General features: G+C 40.2%; 2 protein-coding genes across 6 annotated transcripts in view; one reads left to right on the top strand and one right to left on the bottom strand.

Annotated features, from left to right (window-relative positions):
- Nucleotides 1–17,727, top strand: part of nmi (N-myc (and STAT) interactor) — a 246,627-nt gene that overhangs the window by 103,640 nt on the left and 125,260 nt on the right. The window contains exon 3 of one of the 4 annotated variants that reach the window (XM_059970309.1): nt 3,536–3,626. The exons of 2 other annotated variants lie outside the window; for them this stretch is intronic. In XM_059970309.1, coding sequence (XP_059826292.1) covers nt 3,621–3,626 — 6 coding nt within the window. In that variant the 5' untranslated portion in view covers nt 3,536–3,620. Of the gene's footprint in view, nt 1–3,535; nt 3,627–17,727 lie in introns of those variants that run through there. One more of the 4 variants, XM_059970308.1, reaches the window with a different exon arrangement.
- The window catches only part of LOC132394312 (protein mono-ADP-ribosyltransferase PARP14-like), an 83,505-nt gene continuing 73,026 nt past the window's right edge, over nt 7,249–17,727 (bottom strand). For both annotated transcript variants that reach the window (XM_059970298.1, XM_059970299.1), the window contains 4 exons: nt 16,383–17,006; nt 13,464–13,609; nt 8,924–9,098; nt 7,249–8,299 (listed from right to left, as the gene is read on the bottom strand). In XM_059970298.1, the coding sequence (XP_059826281.1) occupies nt 7,998–8,299; nt 8,924–9,098; nt 13,464–13,609; nt 16,383–17,006 (1,247 nt within the window). In that variant the 3' untranslated portion in view covers nt 7,249–7,997. The remainder of the gene's footprint in view (nt 8,300–8,923; nt 9,099–13,463; nt 13,610–16,382; nt 17,007–17,727) is intronic.

Genomic DNA, 17,727 nt, shown 5'->3' with positions numbered 1-17,727 from the left:
CTGTACAGATAGTATAACCTTGGCTCCAGCCACTTACATGTTTGATTCATTATTTTTGTTAGTCATCAATCTTTGATCTCTTACATTATTGGAAATGCTTATTTTCCTATGAGTCATCTTGACTAGAACATTTCAAACTGAGACTAAGAGGGATTTTATCTTCTCCTAGAAGGACTAAACATATAAAAGGTATGTCTGTTCGAGGTGCTTTGGGTATTTAGTGCGTATGGCAAAACACAGATTTCTGTCCCTTAGTCTGGGTAATAGCTGGGTCTTGAGTGACTCCACCCACCTTGAATATTCTCTCTTCTCCCTCTTCCCTTCTGGCGAAGAATACAAAAGTCTGAAAGCATATACCATCAGGCCCATGGACAGTTTGCATCTTACTGTTGAAAGATTATTGAATGTCACTAATAGATAAGATAGACTTGATTCACATATGATCTTATGATCTTTCCCCTCATTGTGTCTGCACTGCACTTTCTCTATCACTGTAACACTCTATTCTGCTTTCTGTTTTTTTTCCCTAATACTCCAATACACTGCTCTCCTTATTAGAGAAGGATACACCTTCTTCTGGTCATAATCCTTTGATGCCCTAACTGATCTGAAACAATCAACTGCCACCTTAAGTATACCCACGGACTTGCTCTCCACTGCCATCTGTGGCAGAGCATTCCACAGATTCACTACTCTCCGGCTAAAAAAAATCCTCCTTACCTCTGTTCTAAAAGGTTGCCCCTCAATCTTGAGGCTGTGCCCTCTAGTCCTGTAATACCCCACCATAGGAAATATCCTTTCCACATCCACCCTATCTAGTTCTTCCAACATTCGGTAGGTTTCAATGAAATCACCCTGCATTCTTCTAAATTCCAAACCCAAAGCTGCGAAATGCTCCTCCTGTGTTAACCCCTTCACTCCCAGAATCATCCTTGTCCACTAGCCAGCGGTGGAAGCTGAAAGTGAGAACAACAAGCATTACCTACTACACTACCACAATAGGCGCTTCACAACAACCATTTCAACACTATATTTAAATAATACAATTTATTATTATTTGTTGTTTGTATTTGGCATGGCTTGTCTTTTTGCACATTGGTTGGTTGTCAGTCTTTGTGTGTAGTTTTCATTGATTCCACTATATTTCTTTTTCTACTGTGAATGCTCCCAAGAAAATAAATCTCAGCATAGCAGGTGGGGACAAATACTACTTTAATAATAAGTTTACTTTGGAACTTTATAATGAATTGATCTGCATGAATGGTATGCAAGACTAGTTTTTCACTCTACCTTGCTAATGCAACATGACTGCATGGCTAGGCATAGCTCAAATACCATCTATGAATTTGCTGACGATACACCCATTGTTCGTAGAATTTCATGTGCTGACGAGAGGGTGTACAGGAGTGAGATATGCTAACTAGTGGAGTGGTGCCGCAGCAACAACCTGGCACTCAACGTCAGTAAGACTAAAGAGCTGATTGTGGACTTCAGGAAAGGTAAGATGAAGGAGCACATAACAATCCTCATAGAGGGATCAGAAGTGGAGAGAGTGAGCAGCTTCAGGTTCCTGGGTGTCAAGGTCTCTGAGGATCTAACCAGGTCCCAACAAATCAAAGTAGTTATAAAGAAGGTAAGACAGTGCCTATACTTTATTGGGAGTTTGAAAAGATTTGGTATGTCAACAAATACACTCAGAAACTTCTATAGTTGTACTGTGGAGAGCATTCTGACAGGCTGCATCACTGTCTGGTATGGAGGGGCTATTGCACAGGACTGAAAGAAGCTGCAGAAGATTGTAAAACTAGTCAGCTCTATCTTGGGCACTAGCCTAAAAGTACCTAGGATATCTTTAGGGAGTGGTGTCTCAGAAAGGTAGCGTCCATTATTAAAGACCTCCAGCACCCAGGGCATGCCCTTTTCTCACTGTTACCATCAGGTAGGAGGTACAGAAGCCTGAAGGCACACACTCAGCGATTCAGGAACAGCTTCTTCCCCTCTGCCATCCCAATTCCTAAATGGACGTTGAAGCTTTGGACAGTACCTCACTTTTTTTAAATATACAGTATTTCTGATTTTGCATAATTTTTAAATCTATTCAATATACATAATTGATTTACTTGTTTATTATTATGTTTTATTCTATTCATCATTATTATTATTATTTTCTCTCTGATAGATGATGCATTGCATTGAATTGCTGTTGCTAAGTTCACAAATTTTACATCACATGCCGGTGATGCAGTTTTGGTCACTTATGTATAGGAAAGATGCAAATAAGGTTGAAAGAGCTCAGAGAAATTTACAAGGAGGTTGCCAGGACTGGAGCACCTGTGTTATAAGGAAATATTGAATACGTTGGGACCTTATTCCCTAGAGCAGGATTTCTCAACCGGGATTCCGCAAGAGATAGTAATAAAAAAAAATTTAAACTTTGCACAATGCTAGTGCTTGCAGTGGTGGTCAGTGACCGAGCAGCCTATTAGCAATCTCGTTAGAGGTCTCTCAACCCAGTATGGCAATGTGCAGTAGGACCATGCTTATTGGTCGAGTCCATTCTCAGTTTTTTAAATGAGATGGGGGTGCATTGATGATTGATGAGTGCTGTTTGCAAGGAAGGGAGGATGCCAGGCTGATGAGCATCAAGTGCATTTTCCGAGCATTGAATGGAGTCATGCAATTTGGGCTGTGATGTCAGCCTCTCCCTCTCAAATTACCTCCTCCAATTTCCCCTTACATGCTGCTAACTAACTTATTGGAGCAAACAAACTGACCCATCCCTGGACAAGTTCTGGATTTCTGTGAAAGAAGTGTATCCCGCCTTTCATAGGAAATCAATTTTGCTGCAGTTTTCAACTTCTTACATGTGTGAGCAAGCTTTTCTTGTTTAATAAGCATCAAGAGCAACGATAGAAATCATCTTATTTCGGTTGTTATTATTATTCAAATTATTCACAATTTGTGTGGTGTGTGCTTATCTCAAGTTTGACCCAGAATCGAGTATATGTGCCACAAAAAACAAACACAGCTTTCATATGTTAGCTCTATATTTGAGCCTGATCATGTCACTTAGAAAGAAAACGTTTTTTCAGAGTCTTGTATAAAATTGTGTCTTAGGCTATATTATTATTCATTTTGCTTTGGCTTATGGTTTTTAGTAACTTCACTATTCATCATTGTCATTAAATTTTCATGTTGTAAGTAGCATTAATTAAAATCAATTTACAACCTTTATTTAAATTAAATTTACTGAGCTTACCTTTGGAAAAATCAAATCCCCTTTTGTCTTAAACCAGCCAGTTATTTAACTGAAATTTATTATGTTTGCCTTATGGGTTTTTTAAAATTTATGAAAGGGAAAGAAAGAGATTAAGTTCAAGAAAGATAAGCTAAGCATAGCCACCTGTTCTTTTCCCCAAGAAAGGTTGGCTAAAAATTCATTCCCAAAAGAGCATTGGTAATTATTTTTGGATTATTATATTGATCATGCTAACGTACTTTGAGCTGTAAATATAATTTTTTTTTTTTTACACAGGGGTTCTCTGAGTCCTCAAAGTCCATCCAGGGCAAAAAGATTGAGAAAGGCTGCCCTGGAACATAGAGGACTGAGGGGAGATTTGATGGAGGTATGCAAAATTATGAAGGGAATGGATAGGGTAAATGCAAGCAGGCTTTTCCCACTGAGGTTGGGTAAGACTACAACTAGTGGTCATGGGTTAAGGATGAAAGGTTTAAGAGGAAACTTCTTCACTCAGAGTGTGTTGAGAGTGTGGAACAAGCTGCCACCGCAAGTGGTGGATGCAATTTCAACTTAAACGCTTTAGAGAAGTTTGGATAGGTACATGGATGGAGGGCTATAGTCTCAGTGAAGGTTGATGGGACTAGGCAGTTTAAATGGTTTGGCACAGACTAGATGTGCTAAAAGGCCTATTTCTGTACTGAAATATAATAACATGGTTTCCCAACCTTTTTTATGCCATGGACAAATACCATTAAGCAAGGGACCATCAGTTGGGAACCCCTGCTCTATAACATAATATTTCGGTATTGTGGATAGTAAGGATGCTTGTCTAAGGCACGATAGAGACCACACAGGAAGTTGAGCAAGCATTTGCAGGTGGAATTTAATCTGAACAAGCAGGAGGAATTTTTAGAAGCCAAATAGGGGTAGATATACAAGGAAAATAAATTGTAGGATGCTAAGCAGGGGTTCCTAACCTGGTTTCCACAGTCCTCTTGCCTAATAGTATTGGCTCACGACATCAAAAAAGTTGGGAATCCCTGGTGCTAGGGGATGTTGATAACTGTAAGGACATTGGCGTTGAAGTCTGCAAGAAATGGCAACACAAGTACCATAGCTAGGTTGGTGAAAATGGATTATGGCATGCTTGTCTTGAGACTGGTTAGACTGCACTTGGAGGATGTGCTTTTTTGGTCTCCCACACTGTAGGAAGGATGTGGTTGCATGGGAGAGAATGCAGAGGAGATGATCTTGATGCAGGGTCTCAACCTGATGTACAAATTATCCTATCCCATCATAGATGTTGCTTGACCCACAAAGTTCCTCCAGAACATTATTTCACCATGATTTGAAAACTTTAGAGAAACAGAGAAAATGGATAGACTGGCCTTGTTTTCCTTGAAGTAAAGAAAGCTGAAAGGGTTACTTGTTAATGTGGAATGCCCCAAGTTCAATTCATTGATTTACTGGCGGAGAGCAGGGGCAGATGGTAGGGGTGCAGCATGGTCTCAGTCATAGTGAGGACCAAGGAGCGAGGACTAGCTGCAGTATCGCCTATTTATCGCTGCCAGGAGAGAGGCATCGGAGACGGTGCACTCCACTCGTGGCTGTGTGGCGCAGCGTCCAGGCCGGAGTCAGCACTGCCCACCCCCCCACCCCCACTGTTCTCTCAGCAGAAAACAAGGTGTATTGTGCTCAACTGCAGAATTCTGCATTATTCTTGGCTTAGGTCTGGGCTTTTGTTTTTGTGCAGCTGCATCTTACTGCTATCTGTGTGACTGTTGATACTGTGTCTTGCACCTTGGCCCCGGAGTAACATTACCTCGTTTTGCCATATTAATGGATGGTTGAGTAACAATTAAACTTGAATTGAACTGATAGAGGTACAGTGAAAAAAATAAGAGGCATAGTTAGTATAGATTGAATCTTTTCCCCATGTTAAAGCTATGAAAAATGACGACATAGCTTTAAAGTAAGAGGAAGGAGCTTTAAAGGAGATTTTAAGGGAAGGGTTTCTACAGAGTGCTTGATGTTTGGAACTCTTTACCAGAGGAGCTGGTGGAGTCAGATACAGTACACCCCCTGCATTATGAGGGGCTTGAGTTCCTAGAAAACCATCCGTATCATGATTTTTCATAACACAAAGCCTTGATGAACATTGACAACATTCTTGTTTCTTTCGCATAGAATTTATTCACTTTTTTTCACTCACCATAAGAAATAAAATTTTACTCTTACAGAACTTCAATTATTTTGGTAGTGAGTTATGAAATCCATTAAGGCAAATTTTCATCACGTGAATTGCCTGGCACGGGGGCATACTATACTATAACTGCATTTAAACAGGAGTGACACACACCCATGGGAATTAGTTTAGATGGGTGAAGAGGTCACTGTAGAGGTAGTATGCCAAAGAGGACACTTTTGTGCCATACAAATCTACAACTACAAGTAATGCAAACTATCCAAAATCATCAACTTCAAAAACAGTTTAACACATACCATTTAACACATAATGTTAACATCTGTGGAATGCTCTGCCTCAGAAGGCAGTGGAGGCCAATTCTCTGGAAGCTTTTAAGAAAGATTTAGATAGAGCTCTTAAAGATGGCAGAGTCGAGGGATATGGGGAGAAGGCAGGAACGGGGTACTGATCATGGATGATCAGCCATGATCACAATGAATGGTGGTGCTGGATCAAAGGGCCAAATGGCCTCCTCCTGCACCTATTGTCTATTTTTTACCCCTTTCCACAATGCAGGATTTCACTGTGGGTATGTTGGCTTCACTTGAGTCCTGATGAAAGATCTTGGCCGAAACACTGACTTATTATTTCTCTCCATAGACGATGCCTGACCTGCTGAATTCCACCAGCATTTTGTGTGTGTGTTGCTTTGGATTTTCAGCATCTGCAGAAACTCTTGTGCTTAATATATTGGCTTCAATGTTTGCCTTCTAACAATTACATTTCCACAGGTCATTGCCTTTAAGCCTTTTTATGATACAATGAGGATAAACAAGAAGCCTTGCAAATTCTTGTTTAACTAGCAACTATGACTATATTTGAAATTATGCTAAAAGCCCCCAAAACTACATTATATTAATTCCTATTTGAGCTTGATTCTATATTCTTATGATACAGAGGCAGAAGCTTAATAACTCAGCCAAGCTAACAAATCAGATTTAGATCCCCAGAACTACATAAAAATATCCATGAAACACTATTTTCCAGATTGCTTTGAAAATTAATGGCCACACTGGTAATTGCAAATCCAAAGTCTCCCTGCACAAAAGATTAAGTGAAAACAATTTCAAAAGCATTATGATGTTGAACACTTGCATTTTTCAGTTCAAAAACAAACTTTTTTTTAATATCACAATAACATACATGTTTGAGTGACATTCTTTTTCAATACAACAACACCAGAGGGCAGTAAAGTACAATTTTTTTTTGTGTGTGCCGGGATCTGTGTTGTTATTTACAAGGAACAAAGTTCCATTTTTGAATATTTTAGATAATAGGCACAAACTAATTTGGTTTAGCCAACGCCCACCAAATTGGCTTCCCAATTTGCTGGTGATCAAGTGATTGATATTAAAAAATCAATATTGTTCTATTTCCTTTAGCATTGCTGTCTTAAGGGCAGGCACACAATTAAATGTCTGTTCCCAAAGGATGAAAAAACTAGAATGAGCATCAGTGTATTTGTCATCTCTTTCAAAACTTTGGGATACAAGCGATCTGTTTCTTCTTCTTTCGGTCCAATTAATTTGTCCAGTACTTGCTACACTTGTGCTTATTTCCTTCAGCTCCTCAACCTCTCCAAACAGGTTCTTCAATATTTCCTGGAGTTTATTTCGTGTTTTCTTCCATGACAACACACACAAATTTCTTGCATGATGTTCTTAGTCTCCAGGATAATTTCTGCTGCCTCAGTTTGCAAAGGATCTGCATTCATCTTTGCTAATTCTTTTACGTGAAACTTATGAGATGCACAAGTACAATATACAGCTATATACTTTATTAAATTAAATTTGTCATGAAAATGACTTGCACAACATTCTTAATGGATTATCATTCATAATACATTGCATAATGGCAGATTTTCCAAACAGCAGGACATTTATCTCGTCCACTGAGTTGGAAAAGAGTACTACTAGGCTCATAACTAAACAGTTCACAGATCAGGACAGTATTGCTAAATATGTTCTGTTGAGGGTTTCTGACTCTCACACACTTTTGTAAGGCAAGCTTCAGCCTCTGTCATTCTCAGTTAAAGTCTCACCTGTCCCCAATCATCTTACCTAACTCTCTTTTCTTCTCCATGTTACTTGACTCCTCTGCTGTAGGAGATCGATCTTTTCTACTTCTCCGGCCAAGGTCACTCCTCATCTTACGTCATTTGTTGTATTTCAGAATAACAGGATTGATCAAAAATGATAGACTTGAGTAAGAGTCAGTTTTTAAAAATGTTAATAAACCTTAGAAGTCAAAAATTTGTACTTCAAGTGTCCAGGTAAATCCCCAATTGCTTTGCCAGTCCCTACATTCCATCCCTGAGTTAAGATTGCTGCTTTTATTCATTTAGCAATAAATTGTTTAAAAATAGTGCATTATGTTTTATGAGGCTAACAGAATGAATCATTAATGGCAAGAATGCAATTTATACAATTCTAAATAAATCAGATATAAGCAAAAATATTGAAAAACAAAACACTAAATAAAGTGATGTCAGCAAAGTACGCTACTTCAGCCTCACTGTGCTTCTATTTTAAAGGTTATTAGATATTCTGGATATGCTCCGTCATCACAAAAAACAACAAAGATGGTGGGTTTTGTTAAATTATCCACGGCACAGTCGCATAGGTTGTTTGGATCTCGCTGTGCATCTACTGGTGTTGGCTCTAGCAATTGGTTATGTCCAACACACATATTCCCAGTGATCACCCGTGCCTGGTAGATGAATTTACTTCCATCATTGTCAGGGCTGGCATACTTGTTGTCACACGAATAAGCGGCATTCAAGGCGAAGTAAGTGCCTTTTCCATATGCAACAGCTAGGAAGTAATGAAAAGAAAATGTTAGATTAAAGTTTCTGTCATTTTTTGAATTGATAATCTAATGTAACACACATGATTTGTTTATTTATCTATTTATTTATTGAGATATAATGTAGAATAAGCCCTTCTGGCCCTTCAAACTGCACAACCCAGCAATCCCCCGATATAACCCGAGCCTAATCATGGGACAATTCACAACGACCAATTTCCTCCCACAGCCCAAAGACCCACTGGTAGATTAATTGGCTATTAAAAAATTGGATTAAGTTGCCTGGCCTGCTGAGCTTGTCCAGCATTTTGTGTGTGCTTTCATTTCCAACATCTGTATATTTTTTCTTGTTTTAATTTTTCAATTATCCTGCTCTTAACCTGCAGACTGAGTTGATTAGAAAAAAAATGGTCAGAGCCTCCCCATCTTCATATTTTTTCCTAGGCACATTTTTAAAGATACTAAGTTTATTAATATTTTCTTTTCCAGTATCTCCAATATTTTCAGATTTTATTCTTGATTACAATATCAACACCTTTCCCATCATTTGTTAGGCCTTCTATTCACTTAAGAGCAGGCCTAGGTTGTCTCCCTTCACATGCAGATTAAAAAGAAGCTATGTTGCATCTTACCATTTCTACCACAAAAGCTCCTATTGAAACCAGTCACATTCACTTTTTGGGTAATTTCCTTGGTAGTCCCATGATAAAGAATCCGTTCAACATTTTCTCCAGGAATCTTTCTTTCAATTGTTTGCTTTCTGACAGAATAACTTTGCCAAAGCTTGAGATTCTGGATCCTTTCAATCTAGGTGAAGAATTTATACAGCATCGATTTCTGAAGTAGAATTTGACTAACTATTAATAATAGCAGTACATGTATTTAATTGTTTCAAATACGTACAGGAATCTTTTATCAAGAATTCAAACATTAATTTGGACCTGAAATTTTAATAGTGATTCAATTGATTCTTGAGATGAGATACACAGTGGGTTAGAAGCAAATTCAACTGGGATTCAAAACTGCTAACAGAGTGGAACAACTTCCTGGCAAATAAATTTTATCAGCGATTTGGTTTGGGACAGATGTTCAATAAAATCTCATGTGAAAGCATATCTGAGAAGCATTTGCTTTCATAGGAGAGCATGCTAATTCCAGAAAAAAAAATATTGTAATGTTAAAATTGTACAAGGCATTGGTGAGGCCAAATTTGGAGTACTGTGTACAGTTCTGGTCACAAATTATAGGAAAGATGTCAACACAATAGAGAGAGCACAGAGGAGATTTACTAGAATGTTACTTGGGTTTCAGCAACTAAGTTACAGAGAAAGGTTGAACAAGTTAGGTCTTTATTCTTTGGAGTGTAGAAGGTTGGCGGGGGGGACTTGATAGAGGTTTTTAAAATTATGAGGGGGATAGATAGAGTTGACGTGGATAGGCTTTTTCCAATGAAAGAAGGGGAGATTCAAACAAGAGGACATGAGTTGAGAGTTAGGAGGAAAAAGTTTAGGGGTAACACGAGGGGGAACTTCTTTACTCAGAGAGTGGTAGCTGTATGGAACAAGCTTCCAGTAGAAGTGGTAGAGGCAGGTTTGATATTGTCATTTAAAAACAAAATTGGACAGGTATATGGACAGGAAAGGAATGGAGGGTTATGGGCTGAGTGCAGGTCGGTAGGACTAGGTGAGAGTAAGCTTTCAGCACGGACTAGAAGAACCGAGATGGCCTGTTTCCGTGCTGTAATTGTTATATGGTTATATAACATTTTGGTGGGTTATGTTTACAGCTATAGGTTCATTGTTTAAAGTTGCCCATCACTACCTTAGGGGATGAAAGGATATGGGAGAAGACAGGAGACTGGGTCTGAGAGGGAAATGGAGCGAATAGTGGAGCTGATTTGATGGGCCAGAGGGCCTAATTCTGCTCCTTTATCTTATGGTCTTGTTAATAGAATGGAAAAAAAGGAAAATCAAGCCAGAGGATTTGAAAACAGTACTGGACAAATGTAATTTTAATGTGAAAATGCAGTCACAAGTAGACACCCTTTGAACTACCTCAGAGTGAATATAGTTACACAGAGACATAAGGAGACTATGTATTATAGTTAGGTAGTGGAGTGGAGATATGTCTTTACCAAAGGAGGTGTAAGGTGCTCCTTCCCTCCACTAGCCTGCAGGACACCCTTGGGCAAGGTGTACCACCTGCTTAGCCTTCTCAGATCAGGGTCATGTGAAGCCATGAGAGCAGGTGGTGGATGTATGGGCAGGTATGAGCAACTGGTTCGCATCAAAAGCCCTGGTTTTGCAACCATTGACGCCAGGCAGACAACCTCTGTAGAGTATTGATAAAGGATGGGGTCACCCATCTTGTAAAGATGCTGCCCAGAAGGCAGCAATGGCAAGAGACCATGATTGCCTATGTCATACGACAGGGCACATAATGATGACCATAAAGCATAAATTTAAATATGGATGCTTTTCACCACATAACCAGCATAAAGCATAAAAGGTGAGGCTTATGCTTGATCCTCCAAGAGGACCACAACCTTGCTGTGGTTTGGATATTGGCTGGAGTCAGGCCGTTATGCTTTGGCTCTGGGTAGGGTCAAATCTCTTATATTGAATACATCAAGGAACAAAAACAAAATGCTGGAAATACTCAACAGATCAGATAGAAGCTACGCAGCAAGATTGGTTTCTGGCTGTTGATCTTTCATCACAATTAGAAAAGCGAGAAGATAAACAGGTTTTAAGATGCAAAGAAACACGGAAGGGTCAGAGAACATTTTAAAATGATACTTTGAAATTCATCCCAATGACAGGGCTACACACAGTATTTAATGGCAACATTTCTTTGTACAATGCTTCTTAAATTTGGTACTACTGACTTTGAACAGTCCACTTATTTATTGGGCTACATCATGGAATGAGCGTTTCCGGCCCTTCAAGCTGTACTGCTTAGCAACCCCCAATTTAACCCTAGCCCAACCATGGGACAATTTGAAGAATAGCCCTTAACTCGGCAGTGGAGTTATCAGGGCACTGTCATGACAGTGTTTCCGTGGCAAGCTATTCTTGTTTTTACGAGGCCGAGTTGCTAGCTCGACGCTCAACCCAACTTGGATTCGAACTCGGGAACCTTCGCTCTGGAGTCCTGCACTGATATTATTGCACCACCAAGTGGGACTATGGGACAATTTACAATGACCAATTAACCTACCAACTGGTACATTTTTGGACTGTGGGAAGGAGCCAGAGCTCCCAGGGAATGTACAAATTCCATACAGGCAGCAACGGGAATTGAACCTGGTCACCTGTAGTGTAAAATGTTGTGTTAACCACTAGGCTTCTGTGCGGCCCAGATCAAAACCAGATTAGGAGAATCCCTACAGAAAATATGGTAGAAAGAAGTATAATCAGGTTAGTCGTGGGAGTCAATAGATTTCTATTGGATACTGATTAGTAACCTGTTCCTGAATTACAGATGAATTGGAATTGGTTTATTATTGTCAGTGAAGGGGAGGGGAGGATTGAAGGCTCACAACTGAGGGTGTGAGCCATGTCCCAAATACTCTTTCCATTCTTGTATAGACTGTCACATTGTAGGTCTCATCTGAAACCTCAGGGGCTGAACTTCAACACAATCACACCCTCTGGGGAGCTGACACATAAACTGCCCTTTACCCTTGACCAAGCCGTGGTCTGCGCATTCAGGATGATTCACTATTTTGCAAGCTCTGCCATGGTCTAAACTGCTGGATGTGGATTACAAATGTGTTGACACAGTATCACCTTTTTCTGAGTGACGGTGCTCTGCTAATCAAATCTTGTCAGGTAGATCTTTTTATATGTTTGAAATGAGAACGGTGAAGTGCATGGGCAGCAAAAATGAAGTTACTTGAATAATCTAGACCCTGTGCAGCAGAAGAGAACGGGAGATGAGTACACACTGGGGTATGAGATGAAATACTGGATTTGATTAGATAGTACTGTTTGCCAATAGCTCTGTTTTCACCTTGACCATGACAGGCAGCACTCCCCATTTAACTAAATAGCCAATAAGTCGGGTGGGTTTTCTGCTTGGAATCATGTTTATTATCATCACTGATCTATGTTGTGAAATGTGTTTGCAATGGCAGTACAGTATAAGACATGAAAATTTACTGTAAATTACAATCAGAATATATAATAAATAAATAGCATGAAAAGAGAGAAAAATAGTGAGGTAATGTTTATGGGTTCATTAATCTGATGGCAGAGGGAAAGAAGCTATTGAGTGTGTGTATTCAGGCTCCTTAACAACCTCTCTGATGAGGTTTATCCCTGATATACTTACCATGCTTGAACGGATGTGTGCGTAAGTATTGGTTGTGATCGGTGTGCGAGTGTAGTGCATGAGTTCTGACGTTCCTTTCACTGACCTTGAGAACAAGTCAGTAAATTTCTTGCAAAATTGGGATCAAGGTCCTGGAGCAACATCTTCTGGAACAGGTCCCTCTGGCCACCTGCCTCCCACTATCAACTCACTTGTGCTGTTGGAGGCTTAAGTGAGCCCATTCTTCAGGCATCATTCGAAACAGGGGTTCCTTAAGGTTGTGATAGTCAGGGGTAGTGATGAGGATAAGTTCCCACTGCCTATTAAATGCTCCCAATACCGTGCATCTCAAATAGCCTCTCACATCCAAGTCCAGCTCCTGGCGGCTTAGTTACTAAGCCCAACAGAACTGTTTCTATTGATAGGAGAAGGGGCAAAGGTGGGTTACTGGCACCTTAAAGCCAGTCACTTTGAGCAGATGGGCTCATCAGCCATGGTTGGCAGCTCATCTAGGAAAAGAAAAACTCCGATCTTAAACCTCCGCTGCCTTGCGGCTAAACCTACTCATGGCAAAGGCTTTGGGGGTAAACCCCAAGGAAAAATCTGAAGCTGGGGTCCCTAAGAAAGTCCTACACTGAATTTAACACAGACTGGCAACTCCTCTGACCCTGCAGTGCAAAACTCCATTAGTCTCTGACGTTTCTTTGGGTTCATCAGGGGGAGCCTGCTGAATGGGCAACAGCTTGCTCTCCATATCATACTGCCTTGGCTTGTGTATCATGTAGACAGCTAGGACACAAGTATTATTCTGAGAGTAATGCTCAGTGGAAAATATGAAATTAAAAATTATTCAAGTACCTTGATTATTTTCACCAAGTAATTTTTACAAGATTTCTTGAATTTGTCTACCACCTCGTTGTATTCCTGGGTGCCATTTAGAAGTTCCACCTGCTGAAATTCTTGACCGTTCATGTCGCTCCAGAATCCTGGGAGTTCAAATCCACCTGGAATTTAAAATGAATCCAAATTAGGAATCCACATTAGGACTTGAGGTAAAATTTCAATTTTCTGCTGTAGGTGACTGCCAGTCATTTCTGGTTTCATTCTTATCCTCAACAAATAAGGCACATAATATGGTGAAGGCAATTTAGTCCTTCCTCTATTCATCTTCTGGACATTGGCTATAACATATAAGCCACCTCATAGTACCAGCTATGAGGTCACTTTACCCTAAGCGGCAGTACAATATTTATTTATTTAGACAACAGTGCAGAACAGGGCCTTTTGCCACCCAGCAACCCACCTATTCAACATTTGCCTCATCACTGGACGATCTACAATGACCAATGATCTTTCTAAACCAGTGTGTGGGAGGAAGCCGAGCTTCCAAGGAAAGCATACTACTCCTTACGGAGGGCAACACAATTGACCTCTGAACTCCTGACACCCCAAGTTGTGGTGCCATTTGATATGATCCTCATTTACCATTAGTATCTATACATTTTATGGAGAATAGGGTGGGACAAAATAAACAACAACAACTAGGCCCTCATATCTCTATGCAGCTGACCCTTATGCAAAAATTTGTATCATCTGTCCCTTTGGCAGATCACTGGTCCTCCAACAGCTGAAACACAGAGTTACATAGTACAATGAGTTACGTACAGAATTTTAGCTGTGTATCATATTGCTATGTTTTGTTTCACTGGAGATCAATTCTTAGTTGCAGATTTTCACAGAATTCTGTAAGTTCTTGCATTTAATAAAGAGACAAGCAGTTGCTGTGTCTTTGTTTATATCCATAAGCTTGAAAGGGAAATCAATGATTATTGAAAATAGCCAGTGATATAAGATTAGTTATATGAATATTCACAGTGTGAATATGGTAACACAGCAGAATTCACTATCTAATAATTTGTAAATGCTGATATTTTGGAATCTGGGTCACTGGATGCTGATTCCCAAGTTTCCTTTTAATATCATAGTGTCCCATCTTCTGCACTCCCACTGACATACCTGGGCCCCACTGCCTGCATGTCCTATATCACACTGGGATCTCAATTCCCTCACCCCCTTTAACAGATTCTGGTGCCCTGTTTTTGTACTCCCTTAGAGTCAACAGAGTTCCATTTCTGCATTCCCTTAAGCCATTGGAAAATTTATCATTCTACTGTGTAACAGAAGGGGGAGGGGGCCCATCCCGATTGGTTTCTCCTTGTGCTAAGTAAACCTATCAGTTTTCTCTGTGGGCGGGCTTTACAGTCAACCTCAAAAATAATGAGTGTTGCTCACTGCACTGTTTGCAACAGTGACTTTTCTATGGCCCATGGTGGGTTAAAATGTAAAAGACATGTTGAGGTGAGTTTAACAGGTGTCATTCATTCATTAGCATAGCTAACGTTATTTAAACTAGCTGGCTAGCTGCTGAGGAGCTACTCTATTGATGTCCTACGTGATGAGGCCAAACTCCCTGTAGACTTGCTTAAAGTTGTAATAGAATAAAAAAATGACTCCATGATTAGTACATATTTTTATGTCACATTTTCTGATATATCCAACTTGGTTTACAGATCAGACAAAATCACTAAATAAAGTATTACATACACACTGAGAGGTTGACTGGGGGGGTGGGGGGGATATGGGGGTTGTGGGGGGCAGGCGTGCTACCTCCCTGAAATGAGCTTTTGCAGGGTGGGACATCTGGGAATTATGCTGAGATACATCCTAGGACATGCTAGGACATCAGTGACGTAACTTCAAGACACTTGTTTTGGGTCTTTTAACACAAGACACTGTCGCCCAGGTGACCCATCTGAGGTTGATCAGGCCCAGCAGCACTGGTCCACACGTCACACCTTTTGATCCATCGCCATCGGGAGGCTCGCTCAGCAGCCCCTGTGATGGTCCTGGTGGCTCTTTTCATACCCTATAATGCCAAGGAAAAGGCAGGTTCTGGACTGTGAGCACCCAGTCCGCCTCTACAGGCTCACATCATGTCCTCCACCTATCTTTGGCCCTATTCTATGAGTAATATTTCACTGGAGGCAGGAAGCATGTTCCCGCTGATGGGTGAGTCCAGAACTAGAGGCCACAGTTTAAGAATAAGGGGTAGGCCATTTAGAACAGAGATGCGGAAAAACTTTTTCACCCAGAGAGTGGTGGGTATGTGGAATGCTCTGCCCCAGAAGGCAGTGGAGGCCAAGTCTCTGGATGCATTCAAGAGAGAGTTAGATAGAGCTCTTATAGATAGCGGGGTCAAGGGATATGGGGAGAGGGCAGGAACCGGATGATCAGCCATGATCACAGTGAATGGTGGTGCTGGCTAGCAGGGCCGAATGGCCTACTCCTGAACCTACTGTCTACTGTCTATTGTCTGGAAAATCTGCCGGTTTGGCACTAGTAAAGTCATGAGTATGTCAGGTTGATAGAGTTTACTCTATCAATGTCTCTCAATCAGGGTGTCTTCCTCCCACATCCCAAAGTAGCACAGGGTTTGCGTGACACTATTACAGCTCAGAGTGGAGCAACTGAGAGCTCAGTCCCAGTGTCCTACGTGAGAAGTCTCTACGTTATCCTCATGGAATGTGGGGGGTTCCTCCCACAGTCCAAAAGAGTTACTGGTTGGGTTAACTGGTAACTTGTGCCGTGACTAGGCTAGGACTGAACAGGGGTTGGCGGCGGATTGTTGGGTGGTGTGGCTCAAAGGGCCAAAAGAGTCTCTAAATAAATAAATAAATGTTCTCAACATTATTACAGTAATCTTTGCTCTTGACATACCTCCTTCAAGAAGCTTCCTGTTAATTGCAAACATCTTTCCTTTTGAATCTGTCAATTGCATTTTCTTGAAGTCAACAGTGTAAGTTTCACCATTTTTCTTGTCTGTTAGGGTTTTCATTTTCTGCCGGTAAGCTTTCTCAAGGTCACAGTTTAGAGACTGGTTGCATGATTGAAATTTTCCTTGATACGTGATCTCCCACTGCACAAATGCCTTGATCTGAGCCTCTTCCTGTTTCCTGTTCATTTGGTCCTTGGCAGAATGAACCACGGAATTAAATTTCGTAATGAATTCTAGACATGCTTCAGTGTATCCACTTATTTTTATGTCGTTTAGCTGGATTTCAACTCTGAGTTGTAGATTCTCACAGAAATCTACAAGTTCTTGCATTTGATCGAGAGAACAGTAGGGCGTGCCTCCATTTTCTATTGTTTTGCTTTTACAATTATCCTTAATTAGTTTTTCAATATCCTTTCGAACCCCATCGATATTTTTGTTCGACATGCCGTATATCTCAATTGTGCTGGTCAACCGCTTTTTTGCATTTAGAATGATTGGATAAACATATTCAATTTGTTTGACCTCTTCAACTTGATGACCAAGGTCCAAAAGTGAAGTTGTTGGTTCTGAAAAATTAAATTTCATAATTAAGAATATTATTGCTTTAGAAATTTATTATCAACTTTTCCTGTTGCGGAGGAGAGAATTTACACTGCAAAACAACAAATTTCACAACATATGTCAGTGATATTAAACCTGATTCTGATTCTAGCAACAAAGGTAGAAGGGCCTGGTCCAGTTATGTCCTCTCCAATGATAGTTAGGTCACACCTTTGATCTTATTTTCTACAAAGAACACAAGACAATACCTGTAGGCCATGCAGCCCTCACACATTACCCATCCTTGAATAGTATGGAAATAAGATTTTCAAAAGAAGCTTGAAAGTATGCCAAAACCAAGTAAATTATGTTGGTCTAAAATACTAGTTCGCTTGGAACATACAGCATCCTCTTTTGGTCTCTGCCTAATAATGTGAAGAATCTAAAGCAGTTGTCTCAAAAGGCAGCATCCACATTAAAGAGCTCCATCACCCAAACATGCCTTGTTTTCATTACTACCATCAGGAAGGTGGTACAGGAGCCTGAAGGCACATACTGAATGAGTCAGGAACACCTTCTTCCCCTCTGCTATCTGAATTCTGAATGGATACTGAACCCATGAACACTACCTCACTACTTTTTAACTTTTATTTTAGTACTATTTATTTAATTTTATATACATACACACACACACACATATATATCTATATAATATATATACACACACACTACATATGTGAAGAGTTT

This window comes from Hypanus sabinus, chromosome 5, assembly GCF_030144855.1.
Source record: "Hypanus sabinus isolate sHypSab1 chromosome 5, sHypSab1.hap1, whole genome shotgun sequence".
NCBI classification, from domain to species: Eukaryota; Metazoa; Chordata; class Chondrichthyes; order Myliobatiformes; family Dasyatidae; genus Hypanus; species Hypanus sabinus.
This window is presented reverse-complemented; position numbering and strand designations above follow the sequence as displayed.